This window comes from Callithrix jacchus, chromosome 1 (assembly GCF_049354715.1).
Source record: "Callithrix jacchus isolate 240 chromosome 1, calJac240_pri, whole genome shotgun sequence".
Lineage (NCBI taxonomy): Eukaryota > Metazoa > Chordata > Mammalia > Primates > Cebidae > Callithrix > Callithrix jacchus.
Window position 1 is genome coordinate 218389950 of NC_133502.1, and position 14639 is coordinate 218404588.

At 55.2% G+C, this 14639-nt stretch overlaps 1 protein-coding gene and 1 long non-coding RNA gene across 8 annotated transcripts in view; both read right to left on the bottom strand.

Moving 5' to 3' along the window:
- Positions 1–6690: 6690 nt before the first annotated feature.
- LOC144578481 (uncharacterized) lies at positions 6691–8995 on the bottom strand. Its single transcript, XR_013524332.1, has 3 exons — positions 8801–8995; positions 7090–7182; positions 6691–6899 (listed from the first exon to the last, which is right to left on the bottom strand). It is a non-coding gene; the product is annotated as an uncharacterized LOC144578481 (long non-coding RNA).
- A 1668-nt stretch (positions 8996–10663) lies between these two features.
- The window catches only part of BRD1 (bromodomain containing 1), a 46558-nt gene continuing 42582 nt past the window's right edge, over positions 10664–14639 (bottom strand). For all 7 annotated transcript variants that reach the window (XR_013524313.1, XM_078343923.1, XM_035273872.3 and 4 more), the window contains 4 exons: positions 14407–14534; positions 13517–13626; positions 13229–13383; positions 10664–12040 (listed from right to left, as the gene is read on the bottom strand). Coding sequence is in view for 6 of the 7 variants with exons in the window: in XM_078343923.1 (XP_078200049.1) it covers positions 11857–12040; positions 13229–13383; positions 13517–13626; positions 14407–14534 (577 nt within the window). In the remaining variant the exon portion in view is untranslated. The remainder of the gene's footprint in view (positions 12041–13228; positions 13384–13516; positions 13627–14406; positions 14535–14639) is intronic.

Here is a 14639-nt window from a genome sequence, read left to right on the forward strand (position 1 = left end):
CTGTGTCCCCCGCCCAAATCTCATCTTAAATTGTGGTTCCCATAATTCCCATGTGTTGTGGGATGGACCTGGTGGAAGTTAATTGAATCGTGAGGTGGTTTCCCCCATACTGTTCTCCTCGTAGTGAATAGGTCTCACAAGATCTGATGGTTTTATAAGGGGTTTCCCTTTCAACTTGGTTTTCATTCTCTCTTGCCTGCCACCATGTAAGAGGTGCCTTTCACCTCCCACCATGTTCTGAACTGAACGCGAGCCCGGGAATCTCGTCCAGCAAGAGGGTCCCAAACCTGGAAGAGAGCGGGGTCTGGAGGACTGGATGGACTATGCCCAGGCAGCAATTTTATTTGTGCAGTAGGTTCCATTATATACTTTTCTACTTAATGTTGTTTACATCAGATCAAAGCATTTTCTCGACAATTGTAAATACTTAAGTCACAAGGTAAGTAAGTTACACCCAGTAAGTAAGTTACACTCAGTAAATACTTAACAATTGTAAATACTGAAGTCACAAGGTAAGTTACACCCAGTAAATACTTAACAATTGTAAATACTGAAGTGCCTCATATCCATAAAGTAATGTCTGTTAATTATTTAGAATAACATAGTCCCTCTCTTGGTTCCTGCTTTCCCTCAGCTCGACTCCCCCAACCGGGGATCTGTGTCCGGGCTCAAACTCACCGTATGGCGAGGCCCATTTCCTGGGGGCCTCACACGGGAGCGATCCCCACAGATCTCCCTCACCACCATGATTGTGAGGCCTCCCCAGGCACATGGAGCTATGAGTTCATTAAACCTCTTTTTCTTTAGAAATTACACAGTCTGGGATATGTCTTTATCAGCGGCATGAAAACAGACCAATGTATGTGGTGTTCTAAGGTGAGAGCCTCACCTGAGATCTTTTTCTCTAGTAGTTGCACCAAATGCTGCTTTACACACTGCATTTGACCACCCTTCGGATATGATAAGTTGTATTTTCATTTTCATTTAGTTAAAAATATTTGTTAATTTTTCTTGAGGCTTTTTGATCCCTGTGTTATTTCTTCTTAACATATTTTAAGGTTTTTTTAGCTCCTGATTTCCAGTTCAATTCCATTGTGGTCTGAGAACATATCTTGTATGGTTTCTGGTCTTTTACACTTGTTAAGATGTATTTTGTGGCCTGGGATGTGGTCAGTTTGGGCGAATGTTCCGTGTGTGTCTGGGAAGAATGTGTATTCTGCTGTGGTAGATGCAATCGTTTATAGGATCCAGTTGATTAATGGTCCTATTCGGTTCAAATATCTTCACGTGTTTCTGCCTGCTAAAGCTCTCAATTACTGCCAGTGCTGTTAGAGTCTTTAACTGTGATCATGGATTTGTCCACATCTCCTTAAGTTCCACAGCTTTTCCCCAGTGTCTGGACCCTGTTTTAGTGCTAGGCTTACACCTATGCTTTTGCCAGAAGCCCAAGGTTGGCAAAGAGAGGACAGTGCACCAGAGAGAGTCAATAACAAAAGCAAAAGCTGAGGAAGCTTCACAGGGGGCAGGTCTGGACAGAGGAGGGTGGGGTTCAGGGATGGGGTTCAGGTCATTCTGCAAACCCGACCTGGGTACCTTGGCCTTTCCCATCCCAGCATGCACTTGGAGCCTGTGGCCCTCACCCACAGGTGCCCCCAGCTCAGAGGTTTGTGCCCCTGCCTGGTGCCCTCCCCTTGGGTGCTGCTGGGACCCGTTTCTTGCTCCTAAGCCACAACATAGGATCGAAGCGATGGGGTGTCCGTGGCTGTGTGTGCATGACCACGCCACATACGACTGTGACCCTGCTTTGCAACTCTGCACCAGAGGGCAGCCTCTGGATAAAAGCCAGTGAGAAAAGGAAGCTACCACTCCTACAGCTGAAAGGACAGACAGGTGCCAGCACCCTGAGCCAGTGTGGAGGCGAACTCTGCCCCAGCTCAGCCTCCAGCCCAGCTGTCACCTGATGTCAGCCTGTGGATCAAGCAGGGGACCCATTAAGCGGTGCCACACCACTGGCCACAGAGACTGTGAGATAACAGATGTGCGTGGTTTTGAGCTGCCAGATTTGTGGTGACCTTGTCACATGAGGACAGACACTACCACCACCGGCTCCCGCAGCAGGTCTTGGGGGCTCAGGGAGTTCTAATAACGAGACCTCAGGGGGCTTCTGGCCAAGTGCAGAGGACAACTTGGCTGAAGGTCACGGCCAGACGCCTGGGGGCAGATCACCAGCCACTCACTCCCTCAGTGTCAAGAGCTGCTATGGAATTGTGGCCAAGCCCGTTCCTTTTTTTTTGTTTGTTTGTTTTGAGACAGAGTCTTGCTCTGCCACTCAGGCTGGAGTGCTAAGGTGAGATCTCAGCTCACCACAACATTCGCCTCCTGGGTTCAAGCAATTCTCCTGCCTCAGCCTCCCAAGTAGCAGGGGTTACTGGCACGCACCACCACACCCAGCTAATTTTTGTGTTTTTAGTAGTGATGGAGTTTCACCAGGCTGATCAGGCTAATCTCGAAATCCTGGCCTCAAGTGAACCACCTGCCTCAGCCTTTCAAAGTGCTGGGATTACAAGCTTGAGCCACCACACCTGGCCAAGCCCATTTCTTTTTTTTTTTTTTTTAAGATAGAGTCTTGCTCTGTCGCCCAGACTGGAGTCCAGTAGCACGATCTCAGCTCACTGCAACCTCAGCCTCCCAAGTCTCTGGGACCACAGGCACACATAATTTTTTGGTATTGGCCAGGCTGGTCTCGAACTTCAGACCTTGTGATCCGCCCACCTCATCCTCCCAACGTGCTGGGATTACGGTCATAAACCACCGCACCCAGCCCCAAGCCTATTATGCCCATGGGAAGGAAGGGGGAGAGAGCAAGGGCTAGGAATACCCCTAGAGGAGAGTGATGGGTGCGGGTGGGGAGCAGGGCCGGAGGCAGCCAGGGATTGTGGTTCGAGGCCCTGGCTCTGGAAGCAGCTTCCAAGAGACCAGCGGTGTAACTGTGACAGCAAACCCCTCAGTACTGTGATTTAATTAAGAGATCATGACAGTGGAGGCAGGATTCTGTTGTGCCGGGAATGTGCCCTCATTGCCTCGCCAGCCCGGCACTGACTCGGAGCCGGGGGCACTCAGGCGTCACTAGGTCAGTGTTTGGGGAGAATTGCCATCTTATTCAAACGCCTTCAAACTTTCATTTTCCTTCCACAGTCTCTGAGTTTGCTCCAGTCCCTCACTGATTATTTCCAGCCGAATCTGCCTTTTCTCATTAAAAGAAAAGCTCATGCATTTTATTTTCAATTAGCTTGCAGGAATCTATCAGGAGAAAGTCCAGCTGAACGTCCTCACTCACAATGCAGTTTCTCAGAACCGCCTGGGACAGCAGGTGTGATCCAGGGTGGGCCTGGCCTCCCACCCCCCGGGGTGCATACATCCCACGTGCTGCCTCCTCCACAGAGCAGGAGCGCAGGGAGAGGCCTCCTCACACTTTCCACCTGGCGGCAGGTGCCGGGACACCAGAGTTCCCTCCAGTCTTGTCCCCTCGGGGACACCCAGGGCACTGTACCGGCATCTCCCTGCCAGCATCTCCTTCCGACCAGCAGCACCTCCTCCGACACCCCACGCTGAGCACTTAGCGTCTTGTTTGGGGACACAGGCACAGCCTGTCTTGCAGGACGCAGGAGAGGACCCTGGAAATACCATCACTGATCATGAAACAACCCTGTTATCCAGGGCTCAGCCCCCACCAAAGTGAACGGACAGGCTGGAGTGTGCAGGATCATGATCACAGCTCACTGTAGCCTCGAACTTCTGGGCTCAGGTGATCCTCCTACCTCAGCCTCCTGAGTAGTCTCCTACCACCATCCCCAGATAATTTTGTTTTTATTTTGGAGAGCAATAGACTCTTGCTGTGTTGCCCAAACTGATCTCAAACTCCTGGCCTCAAACGTTTCTCCCTCCAAAGCATACGTGTCTTCTTTTTTGAGATGGAGTTTTGCTCTTGTTACCCAGGCTGGAGTGCAATGGCACGATCTCGGCTCACCGCAACCTCCGCCTCCTGGGTTCAGGCAATTCTCCTGCCTCAGCCTCCTGAGTAGCTGGGATTACAGGCACGCGCCACCATGCCCAGCTAATTTTTTGCATTTTTAGTAGAGATGGGGTTTCACCATGTTGACCAGGATGGTCTCGATCTCTTGACTTCGTGATCCACCCGCCTCGGCCTCCCCAAGTGCTGGGATTACAGGCGTGAGCCACCGTGTCTGGCAGCATATGTGTCTTTACAGATAAAGTGGGCGTCTTGTAGGCAGTATACCACTAGGTCTTGTTTTCTTATTCATTCAGAAGTTCCTCTGTTATTTCTTTGAATTGGCTCAGCTCCTTCTTAAACATAATTAATTCCTAGATTTGCTCTTTTGAGGTAATTTGCTGTATCTTGTAAGTGATCTTCATTCCTTTCTGCAGGTAACCCCCATATAGGCACGAGGAATGAGAGCTGAGCAGAACCCTGGCACAGTTAGGGCCTGAGGCATATCTCACTTTATAGTGTTACTACTCAGCTATTTCCTTTTATATAATCCTTTATATAATCATATATTAGTTCATAGAATTAGGGCTTGAAGAATCCCTTTATATAATCCTCTATATATAATCATATAAGAGTTGATAGTATGAGTGCCTAAAGAATATTTCCCTACATATATATAATTATATTTTAGTTCATAATCGGAGGAATGCCTAGAGCAGACACAGCGCAGAGCATGATTCAAGGGAAAACAGTTATACCAGGACAAGGATCCATGGCCCAGGCGGCAGCGTTCAGTATCGCAAAGACACCTGCTGTGTGGCAGGCTTGGGGCGAGAGCCACTGCTCCTGGTAAAGGCGTTGTAGGACCCCGCTCCAGTTCTTGTGGGAGGCCGCCCTCAGACCGGCAATCCACCTTGGTGACTGTGAACTCTATCAGCTCTTGCTGCTGTGCTGCTTGAAAAGGATCTTCCCATAGAACCCACTGGAAGCTGCCAGCAGGTGGCGGTAACCCTGACAGCTCTGTCACTGCTGTGTGACTTAAAGCATCCTCCTATAAATCTTCTTAGAAGTAGTTTCCCATAGATAGAGGTATTGCACACTGCACCCTCCTCACTGCGCAGGGCCCACCTTCAAGCCTCGGTGACCTAATGGGGGTGGACCCCTTACTGCACATGGCCCTTGCCTTCATGGGAACGGGCCCCTTGCTGTGCACTGTCCACCTCCACGCCTCGGTGACCTAATGGGGGTGGACCCCTTACTGCGCACGGCCCTTGCCTTCCTGGGAACGGGCCCCTTGCTGCGCACTGTCCACCTCCTGGCCTAGGTGACCTAATGGGGGTGGACCCCTTACTGCGCACGGCCCTTGCCTTCCTGGGAATGGGCCCCTTGCTGCGCACTGTCCACCTCCTGGCCTTGGTGACCTAATGGGGGTGGACCCCATGTTTTATTGCTCATGACCCTATCACTGTCCTTAAAGATGATTTCACTCACTGCCCTGCCCCCTAACCTATGCACAATAATCACTCACGCTTCTGGACCTTCGGGGCTCGCCTGACTCCGCTGATAGGTGGTGTGGCCCCCGAGCCCAGCTGCGTTTTCCTTGTACTTCTGTGTCCTGTCTCTTTATTTCTCGGACCCTGTGCCTCAGCACAGCATAAGGCTCACCCCACGACCCTGTGGGGCCCTCAGCCCTACACTTTGCATTCTTTCTCTTTTTTCTATTCTGTGTATTTTCAAATAGCTTGTCTTTGAGCTCTGACCGTTTCCTCTGCTTGTTCCATTCTGCCATTGAGAGCTTCTGTTTACAGTTCAGCAGACTGTTTTTCTCAGTTCCAATATTTCTGTTTCATTTGTTAATTTCAGTATCTTTGTTAAAATTCTCTGTTAAGTTTCCGAATTGATTTTCTGTGTTATCTTGGAGATCACTGAGTTTCCCCACATCCGCTATTGAGCTCACATAGTGCCATCTTATTAGGGACAGTTAGGATAGAAAAAAGGTTCCTTGCCGTGTCCATTCGAGGAGTTCACAGTTCCCTGTTTGCTTGTTTCTTCTGAATGTACATCTATGTCTTTGCACTGAAGGATTCATCATTTGTTCTAGTCTCCATCTGGCTTGTTTCGGTTTTTACTGAACATGTTTGCTTGGAGATTCTTTGCAAGGTACCTGTTGAATTTTTTCTGCTAGGTTGCTGCTTCCTTCTTTGGCACTAGATGGCACCATAAACCCAGGTTTTCCTCAGCTCCAACAAAGGGTCAGCGTGCTTCCCCTGTCAAATGGGGGAGGTCCCACAGGGGAAATCCTGGTGGTGTGGGAAGATTGGCAGGGGGGTCCATGCCCAGGGAACCTATGGACTGTACCTCCCACCATGTAGCACTGCTGAACAGCCACTCTGATTTGGTGCCTCCTTTCGTATGACAGGGCAGTTTTTAGGGCTAGAGATGCCAGAACCACCTCTTCCCTTTGTCTCTGGCTGGTCTAAGGGATAGTTCTCCTTTAAGCATTCTGAATGCTTCCCTTGGGGTGAAGCAGAACAAGTCTCCTGCCAGGGAGCCGACATAGTAGGGAAGCTGGCAGCCCACCTTGAGCTCACGTTTTCCAGTGCAGAAGCCGTGAGCCAGGGGGATTTCCCAGCGCTTGGTGTCCGGTAGACTGGGAGAAGGGACATCACAGAAACAGAATTCCAGTTATCTGCTAGGTCAGAGTTTATTCACTTCTCTGAGGCCCTGGGAACTATCTCATCCTCACATTTGAGCGCTGGGATGTTGCCGGAGGTCATCTTGGTGCTGAATATTTTTGATTTTCTGTGGCAGAGAGTGATGCCAGCTTCCTTCCGTGCTGCCATCCTGGAACTGGCCATCTTCTCCATGTTTTTTTCATTTGCTTTTAATTCTGGGTGATAACAACTGAACTTCATAAACCATCATGCTCCACATGTGGGTCGAATTTGCCACATACTGACCCTCCAAGGTGGGGGTTGGCCAACCCACCCTGGGCTCTACTCCCCATCCCCTGATCTGGCTCTCACATGAGGGTGGCATAGAGGGCAGATTGCTGAGCCCCAGAACCCGGCTGTCCTCACCTGTAAACAGGACGGGGTGAGAAGTCAGAGGAGGCCCTGGAGGGTCTCGGTGCTTCAGGTGGGAGTCCCCACAGCTGGGCTGACATTGAAACTCTGGGCCGGGGGACCAGCAAGAGATGTGTTTCATTTGCAAGAGGAGAAACAGTCATGAGAGAAGGCAGAGCCGCACTAAGAGTCGGTGAGCAGGACACTGTATGTGAATCATAATTTCACTAAATCTCCACGCAGGAGTCCTAGCTCAGCAGAGCCGCTGCCAGCCTGGTCCAGGGCCAAGCGCATGAGCAGGCTCCTCCCGGGGAGTCTGGCTGCCCCAGCCTCAGGGCTCCCAGAAGCCCCCACTCACAGCAGAGTACACACCCCACGTTACCTGGAGTGGAGACTTTGAGAGAGTGGGGGACACACTGTCACTTTGGACACTGATTATTCTGAAATAGGCATAGAATTTGGCTGTAATCTTCTGCTTTCCATGAGAAAAATGTTATTTCTGTAAACTAGCAGAGGCCTTCTCTCTTGCTTGTCGTGTGGGGGTCAGTTTGGGGATCCTCAGCCTTTGCACATTGCTCCCAGCCCCTGCTCCCCGGCATCAACAGGCCCTGGAAGCTCAGAGAGATGGAACAGCTGTGCTGCCAGGGCCTGGCCTTCCACCCAGCCGAGCCTCTGCCCTGAAGTGAGCCCAGCAGAGAGAACAGACGACAGCCTCCAGCTCCGGCCACAGACACTGCCTGACCCGCTGCCATCTCCAGGTGGACAGGAAGAGACTGAGTCCCTCTCAGCACCATCCCTCAAGAGGGGAGCACTGGGGGCAGGGGTGAGGAGGCCCCTGAGGGTCACGGTGGTAGCCCCCCAACCTCCCTCTAGACACTCACAGGACTCAGTGCCACAGGCAGCCTGGGGGTGAGGGCTCAGGCATCAGGTGGGGCCCCCCACCCCTCGCTCCTCCCGCACAATTTCTTCAGTGAGGTGGGCACCCCGAGGACAGGGCCTGTGAGGTCAGGCATCACCCTGCACAAGACCGCAGGGCTGGACCAGGCCTTGGTGGGGATGGAGAGGTTGCTGGTGCTCAGAGGAGGCTCAGAGACGGCATCCGCCAGGTGTGGGAACAGGTAGGGGGTCATGGGCAAGGCTGAGGGACCCCCCACGCTGAGAGGGCCTCAGGGGAGGGCCCATCTGCAGGAGGGGGCTGCAGGGCCTCCCACCCACCCGTGGTCACAGTCAGAGCAACCTGGGTGCTCAGAGCCTGGGCCAAAGGATTGGGAGCCCGTAGAGTCCCGAGGGGTGGGAGCCAATGGTGCACATGCGGGCTGGGCCTCCTCGGGTCCGACTGAGGGTCCTCGCTCGACACCTGCTGCTGCCCCGGTTCCTATTACCCCCACAGCTGCCTACCCCCAGGCACTCCTCTGGGGCTGAAAGGGCCCAGGGTCCTAGCGAGGTGGGGAGGCCCCGCCACTTCCCCAAGTCTGTGCTGGGGAGTCTGTGGGGTGCGGGCGGTGTGGGTATCTCCCCACAGCCGTCTCAGTCCCGGCGGCATTGGGCCAGAACGGATCTGCTCACGAGGTGGGCGCCAGCCCCCTGGGTTCAGGGAGATGTCACAGGTTCCGGCTTTGGTGGAAAAGGCAGGGGACCTCTTGCTCCCTCCTCGTCCTCAGAAGCCAAGACACACCAACTCCCGGGACCTACAGGCCCACCCTCCCCACGCTCAAGCCGAGCTCACCGCCATGGAGGACGGGGGACCCGGAAAGGGCGCGCCACGGGAGAAAGAACCCTGGAGAGCGCACGACCTGACGGCGGGCAAGGCAAGGATCCGCGTCTGAGCTGCTGGGAACCCCGGAGCCCCGCCACGGAGCCGAGGAAGCGCCGCCCCGCGCGGTGAGTACCGTCTACACAGCGCGCTTCCTCTTTTCTCGTTAGCCCCGCGGAACCAGCCTCTGGTTCTGCACCTCGCGCTCTGCGAGCAGCGCCCGGCTTTGGCGAGCGCTCCCCCGGGACGGCCCAGCGTCTGCCCCGCGAAGCCCGGCGTGTCCAACACAAGGCCCGGGCCCCGGGGCAGCGCTGGAGCGGGGCGCGGGCGCCAGTCCTCCGAACAGGGGCTCATCGCAGTTCGGCAGAAAGAAAGCGGACCCCGCGCCCTGGTTCCTGGGCCTTCAGGCAGTCCCGCCGGCTCCCGGCCCCTCCCCGCTCCCACCCCGACAGCCGCCTCCCCGGGGACCTCCCCCGAGGCTGCGCTTTCAGCCCAAACACAGGGAGGTCTTCTAGGAGCCCGCCCAGTCCCCAAGGCAGCCCAGAAACCCCCACTCCCACCTGTACCTGCCAAGCCCTCGGAGGGGACGCCTGGACCCGCCCCGCGCCGGAGGAGCCCGCACAGGAGGAGCCCCGCCTCGCCACCCCTGCAAGAGGCAGCAACCCGGAAAACTGGTGGGACGCCTCTGAGCAGCCCAGAAAGTGCTCGGAAGGCACAGCTCACCCTGTACGAGCAGGGACGGCGGGGAGGGACATGCCAGCCCCGTGAAAGCAGAGAGGACGCTGCAGGCCAGGTACGCCCAGCAGGTGCGGTCTTATTTCTCACTCTTACGTTTACATCATCTCATTTTGTACTTTACGTCTAATAATATGTAGCTGGCCAGGTACAATGGCTCAAGCCTGTAATTCTAGCACTTTGGGAGGTCAAGACAGGTGGATCACGAGGTCAGGAGTTCAGGACCAGCCTGGGCAACATAGTAAAACCCCATCTCTACTAAAAACACAAAAATTAGCTGGACATGGAGGCATGCACCTGCAGTCCCAGCTACTCCTGAGGTGAGGATGGAGAATCACTTGAACCTAGGAGGCAAAGGTTGCAGTGAGGTATCACGCCATTGCACTCCAGCCTGGGCAACAGAGCAAGACTCTGTATCAAAAAAAAAAAAAAAAAAAAAACGAATACACGGCTGAGCATTATGCGGTCAACTCCAGGCAGTACCCCTCAGCCCTCTGTCCCCTACAGCTCCAGGCACCCCCCAGCCCCTCCCCTGAACAAGACATGATGCCCAGAGGACGAAAGTCCCCCACAGGTTAAGCCAGAAACAAAATCTGAAAGCTTCAGCATCTCCCTGTGCTCAGATCCACTTGTAGCAGATTGCTGTCAACAGCACCATCAGGCTGTGGGTGAGGAAGAGAAGGGGAGCAAAGTGCACCCACCCTTAGCTGGGCTTCTCGGCAGCCCCACCACTCAGGGAACCGAGTGCCCCGCAGCCTGGACCCTTCTTCGTGGGGAGTGGGTGATCCTGGGGGCCACCAGCTGCTGGTGGTAGGACGGGCCTGCCAGGCAGCGCTGGCTGCGGGAGGGGGGCCACAGCAGATGAAGCAGGACAAACTAGCGGAGACGATGTCCAAGCTTCTGTGGACACGTTACAAACGGTACAGGCTTGACATTTTCATGTAACTGGAGTTTTAGAATAAAACCATGATCAGGTTAAGTAATAATGACATCCCACAACTTTCAAGATAAAGGCATGTCCCCACCCCTCGCAGCCACACCCCACCCATCCCTGGGGCTCACCCAGACAGCTACTGCTACAGAAATAAAATGGCCACATTGTCCAAATCTTGACTTTATTTTTAATATAAAAAATGCAAATTTGGAAACCCACCCTACTTTCCCCCTAACATAATGCTTTACCTCTTAAAAATAAAAATAAAGTACTAATTCTATATACATCACATGTACCATACAAAAATGTATCCAAAGTTTCTATTGCTACCAAAGTGTTCTAAATTAAAACAAGTTACAGAAAGCCCCTCATTGTAAACAAAAGATTACAAGTTATAAAATCAAAGTACACAGGCCAGAGTCATTTATACAAGGCGATGCAGTCTGCTCCCAAGCCAAGTTGAATTTGTATGTGCCTGTATAAAAATGCATATCAATATACCTTTGCAAATGTATTTTTCATTATAAAGCAAATGAATACACTTTCTGCAATAAATAATCCGCTGGGAGGCACACCTTCGGGGTTTGAGGTGGGCAGGATGAAGGGAGGTCACGGGCAGGGGGACGATGGGCCGGGATGGGAGCAGGGACACGCCCGCCGGCGGTCACAGGCAGGGGGACGATGGGGCCGGGATGGGAGCAGGGACACGCCCGCCGGCGGTCACGGGCAGGGGGACGATGGGCCGGGATGGGAGCAGGGACACGCCCGCCGGCGGTCACGGGCAGGGGGACGATGGGGCGGGGATGGGAGCAGGGACACGCCCGCCGGCGGTCACGGGCAGGGGGACGATGGGCCGGGATGGGAGCAGGGACACGCCCGCCGGCGGTCACGGGCAGCGGAGTGTTTTTGGTGATCGGCAAGTGATGTACACAGCATAACTTTATTCTCCCCTCTTTTCACAAAGTACCATTCAAAATAATGTCATTTTCTTTCTTAAAATACACATTTGTCATTGTAAATTTACATCCCGTCTTATTAAATAAGTGGTACTCTGTGTAAAGAGCATGATTTACAAAATTATTAAACATTCAAAAGTCTTTAAGAAAAAGCTACATATCCAAGTGACGCCAGCAGCACGGCCTGGGGACGTGCGACAGACGCACTGCGCTGCCCAGAGGCGCCCACCCCACCCAGACAGATGGGTCCCTGGAAAACTTGGAAATAAAACCTCCCCCCTCCCTGGGGAAAAAGAATTAAAGAACTATGACTAAAAATCAGAATAAGTTAAGTTTTGAACAATATACAAATATGTACAGCTTATCAACACTATGGACAAGGAAGACCGCGCTGGGGCGGGCCATCAGTCAATGTCACTGAGGTCGCTGGTCGGCTCCCCGTGGACACGGCTCAGGTGGTTCATGGCACGGTCAAACGCAATGCGCACGGCCTTCCGGATGCTGGAGTTCCTCCCTTCCATCATCTTCAACTTGTCTATAGTCTCGTCAATACCAAGGGGAACCATTTTGGACTTAGGAAGCCACTGCCTTTTTAAAAGGAAAAACATGGAAAATCACTGCTTGCATGTGGCACTGCAGCACGCTCCATGTGATCATCTAACAAATCCACTGCCCTCTGATACAACGGGGCCCTGCTCAGCACCCGCAAGACAGCTGGGCCCCGTGCAGGGATAGGCCCGAGGCCCAGGGGTGCACCCTCCTCCTCCCCTCCCCTCCCCGGTTTGGGGACGTGGGAAGCTAAGGCATAAAAACCGTCACCTCTTCCATCTCCAAAACGTTTCCCAGTGCCTGCTGAGTGACAAGACACACATACACCAAGCCCGGAGCCAGTGTGGGCCCAGAGCAGGGGCCAGTGGTAGGGAAGACCCCATCAAAGGGGCCTCAGATGGACAAGGCACAGGCCTCGCTCGGAGCCTGACAAGGAGCAGTGGCCACGTGCCTAAGAGGCAGAGGTGGGTGCAAGGAAGGCAAAGACAGCAGGGGTGCCCGTGTTGCCAGTCCTGCTCTAGGCACCACAGGCCGGTGGCCCCAAGCCCCTGCGCCAGGTCCCAAGAGCAACCGGCTCTAGGGAACAGGAAGCACCTGCCCAGGCCACACGCACACGCACAGGGCACAGCCGGGGCCACAGCTCCTCCCAGAGGCCCAGGCTGCCAGTGTGTCCTACACAAAGGGGTCTTGGGGTTTGACCCCTGGCACATCAGGGTCCCAGGCGCTCGGGGGAAAGAGCAGCCCAGGGCACAGGGGGAGCCTCCTGTGATGGGTGGACGTCATCTGAGCGGAGCTGGGTGACGCCAGGATGGAAGTCTCTAAGCACGGGGCCAGAGGTCAGGCCTGGGCAGGGCCATGTCTGCAGCACAGGGGCCTGGGAGCCCAGCGGAGGGACCCCCAGCACTACAGTGGACACAGGTAAGGAGCGTGGAGAGCCCGGGCCAGCTCCCTCAGGTGAGAGGGAGAGGAAGCCATCGGGGCAGAGATAGACCCTGTGCTCAGAGCCTGTCCCACAGTCCCAGCAGGGTTGCTGGGCAGTGCCCTTCACCAGGCCCCAGCAGAGCACCCACCTCTGACTTTGTGCCAGGGCCTGGCAGACAAACAGGCTGTTCACCACAGGGACACTCAGGTCACCCAGCAGCGGTGTGGCTGCAGCTTCTCCACACTACCCCCGGCCCCTACACAACCGCCCAGCCGGTCCCCGAAGTCTAAGGCCTCTCGACTCACCAACTTCTCTTATTATCAAAAAAGAGAACGAGGAACAGCTTCTCGTCGGACTTGGTCTGCATGTGCTCCCCGATCTTCAGCACGTCCAGGGGTGGGGCCGGGATGGTGACGCCATTGTGGTGGCCGGGCACTCGCGGCATCTTGGGGTCAATGATCTGCACGGGAAGGACCCGCTGTGGTTGCTATGAGGCTCGCACCCACAGACAACCACCCCCGCCCCCCAGCTGTGTGAGCCTCCTGGGGACACACAGGTGCTGGGGCCCTGGGAGCCACGAGAGCCACACTCACCAGCGCCGGGTAGGAGGGGTAGCCACTGCACTTGGCCCACACCACCTTCAGGGGCTCCAGCACTGAGGCAGCGGCGTCAGTGGAGATCCACATGCTGTTCTGACCGACTTCTGCAGAGAGGTGCCGGGTCAGGACAGAGGGGGCACGCCCCACCCCCACCCACGAGGTGCAGCAACAAGGCGGGCTCTGGCAGCAGAGCGCAGCTCCCAGGCCTTTCTCACCACCCCAGGCGGCCTCACTGCCTCTCTCAGAGGGGTCCAGGTCCGTGCATCCCCACCACCAGCCTCTCATAGACCCAGAAAATCTCACGCCCTCCGGGCTGGAAGGCTAACTCCAGGTGCCCAGCATGGGCCCTTGTGCGCCCTCCTTGCCTCAACAATGGGGCTCCCAGCGTGCTCCTGCCTCATCTAGGCAACTGGCACCCCAAATCCAAATCCAAACTCCTGGCTCCCCCTCCACCAGACCAGCTCCCTGCTGTCCCTCCCACCTGGGGGGTTCTGACAGCATGGCTGCCTTCCACAGTGACGGCCGTGCCAGCCCCAAACCCTGGCCTCCCCTCCCCTACCCTGCAGTCCCCTGTGCAGCTGCAGATCACCAATGAAGCCCAGACAGCCTCTGCAGTGCCTGGCGACCAGGAGCCACACAGAGCTGGGCGCTCCACAGGAGCAAAGGCAGCATGGAGTAGGCCCCACAGCGCCCCAGCAGGGCTGCAGCCCAGAGCCCCTCTGTGTGCCAAACCCCTGCCTGGGAGGTCAGCCCACCGTGGGCAGTTGCCAGGGGTTCTGTGCAGGGCACCATGCTCCCTGAGCCGGAGTGCAGTTCCCAGCAGGCGAGCCCCAAGACGCTAACCAGCAGGGCGAAGAGCGAGCAGGCAAGTCCGGGGGACTCACCGGCTGCGATCCTGGCCGCCTTGGCGTAGTTGCCGTTCTCGATGCAGGAGATCAGCTCACTGCGGTCCTCCAGCGTGTGCCTTCGCACAAGGGCCGGCTTGCCCCGCCCACACTTGGGCACACTAAAGCTTCAGGAGGAAGAGCAGAGGGAGTCAGGTGGCCCACACGCCCCAGCTTCAGCCTCACTCGGGCTGCCCGCCGCCAAGCTGACCACGCATCCTGCCTGACAGCCC